Source organism: Urtica dioica, chromosome 1 (genome assembly GCF_054948205.1).
Source record: "Urtica dioica subsp. dioica isolate 48M chromosome 1, U.dioica_male_clone48M_v1_H2, whole genome shotgun sequence".
In the NCBI taxonomy this organism is placed as follows: Eukaryota; Viridiplantae; Streptophyta; class Magnoliopsida; order Rosales; family Urticaceae; genus Urtica; species Urtica dioica.
The window spans coordinates 6,563,819-6,569,818 of NC_142756.1; the positions used below are offsets into that span (position 1 = coordinate 6,563,819).

Genomic DNA, 6,000 nt, shown 5'->3' on the forward strand with positions numbered 1-6,000 from the left:
ATATATTTTAAATTTTTAGGAGAGTCGTGAACTGATATATTGAATAGAGAAAAAACAGGAATAATAGGTGCATAATAAAGTCGTTATAATTATAAATAAAATTGATTACAAGCTGTGTAATAATTCAATAAAACAAATAAAAAATTATGAGCACCAAATGCTGAATTCTAGTAGCTGGTGAAATTAATTTTTGAATGAATGCAAGATAAGAGGCTTCAATTTATTTTAAAAGGAGATCACTTCAATAATAAGTTGCAACCATGTTCAAGCTCGGCTGCCAATTTTATGTTGTTTCCTTTATGCTCGAAACAACCTGAAAATTATCGTATAAATTTGTTCAAAAAAAAAAAATGTGACTTTTAACATTTAAAACTATGTAGTTGATTTCGTGACTTTTCCTTACCTGTGCAATCGCGACTGTGACTGTGAGCGTCTAGGGCTACAAAATGAAATTTGCAAAACTAGTTTAATTTTAGATTATATAATGGAAAGAAAAAAAAAACCCAGAATACATAAATTTATTTACAGTAATTTTCCTATAAGCTGAAGTATTAAACCTCCATTTTATTCATGTAATTTATTTGCTAAACTCTCCTTATGCGGCATATATCATGACGAAAGCTAAATGAATTAAAAAAAAAGTCCACAGAAATATATGTAATGGGATATAGATTGGTAATATTGGAGGATGTTCATTAATTATACAATGGATACACTTCATAACATTCATGGCTTATACTCCCTTTTTATTTTATCAATATATTAGTTTATTTATTTAATTCATATGGATAAATAATTCAAATTTTATCCTCATTTTATCATTATTTATATGTATATATATATATATATATATATATATATATTCATTTATTTATAATTCAAATTTATTTTGCAGTAACATGCCTTTGGCTTGGGCCAGCCCGGGGTTTGGGAGCAGGTTGCTTTAATTCAGGCTGTTGTTCAGGCTCGTCATTAGGGATTGGCACATTATTCACCTGAAAGAAACAAATCTTAAAATTAAACACTTGCTTCTTAATTACTTAAAAAAAAATTGTGACATTTTTGTTACTTACCAGTTTCCTAAAGAGGAGACTGTAGAACATTTGGAGGTATCTTTGCTTAGCTAATTTCTGCTCCTTGTTCAACTGACCCCAGAAATTATACACACACCCCATATTCAACACCTTCGTCGCGTAAATCTTCCAAGTGTAGCTATAAAAAAAAAAAAAAAAACAAAAAAACCTCGTCAATTGTATTTTAGCTAACGTTTGGTTAATAATTACGTGGCATGAGATAAAAAAAAAATAGAAACTAACCAATTTGATGACGTGTCAACTTAGTTAATAGTAAAAGTGGCTAACTTCAAATTATTGCATTTTTTCGAATTTACCATTCATTTATGCGGTGGAGACCGGCGAGAGATATCTTGTTCCAGTGATTGGGGTCCTTCTTGCACGTCTCGAAGAAGGCGGCGATCTTATTCCCGGCCTCGTCGCCGTTGTTTGGGTCGATGTGGAATCCGGAGACCCCGTCGACGATGATCTCGGCGGGCCCGCCCTGGTTGGTGGCGAAAGTGGGGAGGCCACAGTTCATGGCCTCGATCACGGTGAGTCCGAAGGCCTCGTAGAGAGCGGGCTGAACAAAAGCGCCTCTGGTGTCGGCGATGCAGCGGTACAGCTCGCCGTTGCGCAGCCTATCGGTCTGGGCCGCGATCCACCTGATCTGCCCCTTCAGGCCGTGCTTCTCGATCAGCGAGTGCATCTTCCTGATCTCCGCCGCCTCTTCCCTGTCCTTGGACTTCGACGCGTCGAAGAACCCGCCCACGATCACCAGGTTCACCGAGCTTCTCAGCCTCGGGTTCTTACCGTACCAATCGGTCAGCCCCGTGATGTTCTTCACCGTGTCGAACCTCGCCATCGAGAAGATTATCGGCTTCTTCTTGTCGGCTAGGTATCCGCTGTTATTTATTATTGGAAAAATTATACAATATTTGATTAGCAAAATAGTCAAATTTTTTTAACACCAAGATTAAATTTTTTACGATTATTATAAGCAGTTTATTGCTTTCACAAAAATTAATCTTAGAGTAAGATTATTTTTTGAAACTTGATTATTGTACATTTTGGCTATTTCGCAAATTTTAAGCCAACTATGGCTATTTCGCAAATCCAATAGTTTAAATTGACTATTTAACTAAATTATTATATTTATTTATTTGTTCAACAAGATATAAGTCTGTTATGAATCCAATTTTGAAAAGAGAAAGCAAGCTAACCGGAGTTTATAAGGTCATGAGTTACTCTTCTATATATCTGTTAGGTCAAAGTTCTTATATTTATACATTGATGTGGTCTATTAGGAATCACACTTTGAGAAGAGCATGAGAGCTAACAAGAGTTTATAACGTCATGAGTTACTCCTCTTCTGACAGATTAGGGTTCTTATTTTTATTTAGTGAAATTTGTGAATTTGGCGACTTACATGTGTTCAACATTGTCTTCTCTACTATAGAGTAGCTCTTCGAGAGCCGGTTGGAAGTTGGTGAATCGCTTTTGCTTCTCCGTGTAGGGGAAATACACCGATTGATCGGCTCCGGGTGCGGCGATGTTGAACTTCGGATCGAACACATTGATTCCCGACACGACTCTGCAGAGTCCCGGGAGAGTAAATGCAGTGTGGCTTTCGTACTGTCCTGGTCTTTCCTTGCTGCAAAAGGAATATAAGCAGTTCAATAATTCACATATCCTTTGATTTTGTTTTTTGTTAACTTGGGGTGCAAGAAATCTAACCTTCCCGCGATCTCCTGAAACGTGCTTGCTATTATGAAATCCGTAGCATTCATGGATATGGTATCAGCGAGGAACTGGCACGAGAAGTGGTATTTTGGGTCCAATTCCTTCCATTTGATGTCCGAATCTTCGTATTTGGTCTTCTCCAGAGCATGTGCGATTGTTCCCTGGCCATTTTCGAAGCGTTATTTGATTGAACATTTTTTAATAATGCATGACCAAACAAAGAAAAAAAGAGATAAAAACCTGAGTAATCCCAAGTTTTGTAGCCACGATCGATGCGACTAGATTTCCGTCCGTGTAGTTCCCTATAACAAGGTCTGGTTTCCCTTCCATGTGGTCAAGGATCTTCGCAGTCGAGTCCTGGTTAGGAAAGTGAACCGAACTACTTTAATCACCATAAATGAGGTCGTTTATAATCGCGGTGATGTAAACGATAAAAATAATCGTACCTTTGCGTATTGCTCGAGATACGGATAGATGTCGAAGCGAGAAACCCATTGCTTGAGAACCCCTTTCTCGGTTTTAAACGGCACTCTCAGGATGTGAGAGTGCTTGGTGCCTATGATCTCTTCCAACTCTTGGTTGCACTTGGTTCCCTTGGCATCTGGTATGAGCCGTGTCACCACAAGAATCTGCGGCTTTATGTTGAGCCCTTGTTGTTTCATCCTCAGAAGTAGTTCTTCTTCAAGAGCCCTCACTTGATCCAAGATGTACACAACCTGTTCCAGCATGGACAATAACAATATTACACTTGTTCAAAAAGATGAGTCCGATCAATCACTTAATCAGGTTTCATTTGGAACCCGGAAAATGCGAGAAAAAATTAAAATTCTTAGGGAGAAGGAATAAAATGGAAGTAAATTATATTTTGTATTAAAAATCATGAATAATGAGAGAGGAATTAAAAGAAAAAGTGAAGACACAGATGTGGGCCCCACATGTAGAAATTTGGATGATTTTCATTTTCTATTCAATTTTCCATGGAAAATAGAATACATTCATTAGTTTTCCCTTTCACTTTCTCTCCTATTTTCATTTCCCTTCTATTTTCCCTCCATAGAAACGTTATAAAGAAAGGAGGAAGAATTTCATTTTCCAAGTTCCAAACAAACCCTAAATCAATCAATTTACCTGTCCACCGGTGTCTGGCAACCCAAGGACACTGGCTTGCCCGAAGTAGCCGTGGGGAGAGAAAATCACGATGTTGAACACCGTTGGAACTCTGCTGAAGAACATCTCCATGTTGAGTGGGTCCGGCGCTTGAAGTACCTCCGACAGAGACCTCATCGTTTCCTTCACTCTCTCCGACGTGTCACCCCAACCCTTCTCGAATCCCCACTCCTTTAGCCTATCGAAAGAAAAAAAAATTCAAATGATCGTTAAGCGCAAAGTCTTGTGTGTGAATGACATCATCAATGGAGTTCTTTTATGGCCACCTTAGCTCAAAGCTCTGGTAGGGCGTGTTTTGCGGGAGCCCCGAGAGAAAAACATCGGCTACAATCAATGCCATTTGAAGCTTGGACGCGGTGCTCAGCGTTTCATTCAGCATTAATTTCTACAAATTTAGGAATTAGAAGAAGAAAAGAGAAATGAGATTTATGAGTGTACTTGTTGTTGTTTCTTCTTTTACCTCTCCTTGGTGATTTAATGAGAGCAAGTAATCCACTAGAGGCTGAGCATACTCAACCTTCCCGCTCAGCTTTGACGTTATGAACTTTGACACGAACCCAAGTCCATTTCCGATAGAGGACGACAGTGTCAACTGAGGGACAGAGAAGTTGACCGCTCCAAAGTCGAGCTCCAATGCATTATCGTCGCTTGCCCTGAAAAAAACAATCGGATTTTGAAATTCGACAAAAAAAAAGGAAATAATGGGACGCTTTGGAATCAATAGAAGGCAAAAGAACACACCATTTGTCATCATAAACCCTTTCCTTGAACTTCAAGTAATCCGTGACAGTGATGGCCTCGACCGAGAGATCTTCGGAGTTGACTTTGACGAATTCCCAAAAGCCCGGGTTTGGCCTTATCGCAAAAGCAACATGGGGAGGCATGACAACAGCTTCCTGAAAAAGAAATGAAAAAAAAAATTAATTTATACTAATTCATGTAAAAAAATGAAAGGTTTAAAAACCAGAAAAAAAGTAATAAAAAGAAAAAAAACCTGAGTAGAGCACAATATGTAGCCAAGAACACCCTCCAAGACATGGTTTCTCTCAGCCTTGTCATCAATGACTGTCTCCATTTCAGCCATCAAATGGGTAAGCTTCATAGTCCTCTTTCCCTTTTCGACGTACTTAGCGAACATGCGTTTCATGTGGTACCGGCTCTGCCTCAGCGCGTCAGGCATCGTCTCAGCTATGGACTCCGATCTCTTCATCACCACTGTGGAAGCCATAGCTTGCGACGTCTATTCACTCTCGAGCGATGAAAGAAAGAAAGAAAGAAATGTAAAAGAAAACAGTCAAGCTTTTGTTATTGCAAAAGCTTAGAAAGAAATAATATGAACTCTGGTTTGGTTAGTCTCTTATGTATTTTGCTATTATATATAGTGCATGGCTTATCGTGCTCATGTGATCGACATTTTGAAACGTTGTATTGATTCTCTCTTTTTCTGTAATTTTTTTTCTTTTTCTTTTTTTAAACAACGAAGTAATTGTCCAGGTAAGAAAGGTACAAGAGAAGGAGAACATTCTCAAAAAAGAGAAATAACCCAACAATAAAAAAAATGAAGGAAAACAAAGCAAGAAAAAATAAAGAATCGTATAAATCAAAAGCGAAAGAAGGAATCTATATCTATAAAAAAAAATGAATTTAGTTCAATATCTCTTCGAGGACAATATTATTCTTGTTTAAGAGCAAAGCGAGGTTTTTGGTTAGTCTCATACGGAAGAACTGGTATAATTCTTTACTTTGTTTTCTTATTCTTCATTATCATATATAGGTTGTTGGAATATGAGATAGTTTCATGGAATTTGCTATCTCTACGTAAACAATACTGTGAAAGTTCACATTGACGTTGTTGCAATTTATTCTCGCTTCACCTTTTTGGGTTTCAGGTATATACGCTGCCGTGTTCCGATATGCCACGTGCACTTGATTGCTCGAGTATGTTTTGTTGTTTAATTCACAGTTACACGGTTATACAAAGATGAGTAAAAACTAGGAAGTTGTAGGTGTAGGATGAAGTAAATGTCCACGTAGACAA

The 6,000-nt window shown here is 38.0% G+C and overlaps 1 protein-coding gene across 1 annotated transcript; it reads right to left on the bottom strand.

Annotated features, from left to right (window-relative positions):
• Positions 1-68: 68 nt before the first annotated feature.
• Positions 69-5,692, bottom strand: LOC149406819 (sucrose synthase 7-like). The gene is made up of 14 exons (XM_089608995.1): positions 4,957-5,692; positions 4,704-4,858; positions 4,423-4,615; positions 4,229-4,347; positions 3,924-4,140; positions 3,242-3,511; positions 3,036-3,152; positions 2,790-2,956; positions 2,482-2,706; positions 1,391-1,957; positions 1,074-1,212; positions 904-995; positions 404-439; positions 69-313 (listed from the first exon to the last, which is right to left on the bottom strand). The coding sequence occupies exons 1-14, from the start codon at positions 5,188-5,190 to the stop codon at positions 298-300; spliced, it is 2,547 nt and encodes an 848-aa protein (XP_089465121.1). The 5' UTR covers positions 5,191-5,692; the 3' UTR covers positions 69-297.
• Positions 5,693-6,000: the final 308 nt, after the last annotated feature.

Coding starts and splice junctions, on each gene's coding strand:
- LOC149406819 (XM_089608995.1), bottom strand. CDS start 5,190: ATGGCTTCCACAGTGGTGATGAAGAGATCGGAGTCCATAGCTGAGACG. Junction 3,512..3,923: donor TGCCAGACACCGGTGGACAG/GTAAATTGATTG, acceptor ATGCTGGAACAG/GTTGTGTACATCTTGGATCA. Junction 1,213..1,390: donor CTCCACCGCATAAATGAATG/GTAAATTCGAAA, acceptor TTTTTTTTATAG/CTACACTTGGAAGATTTACG.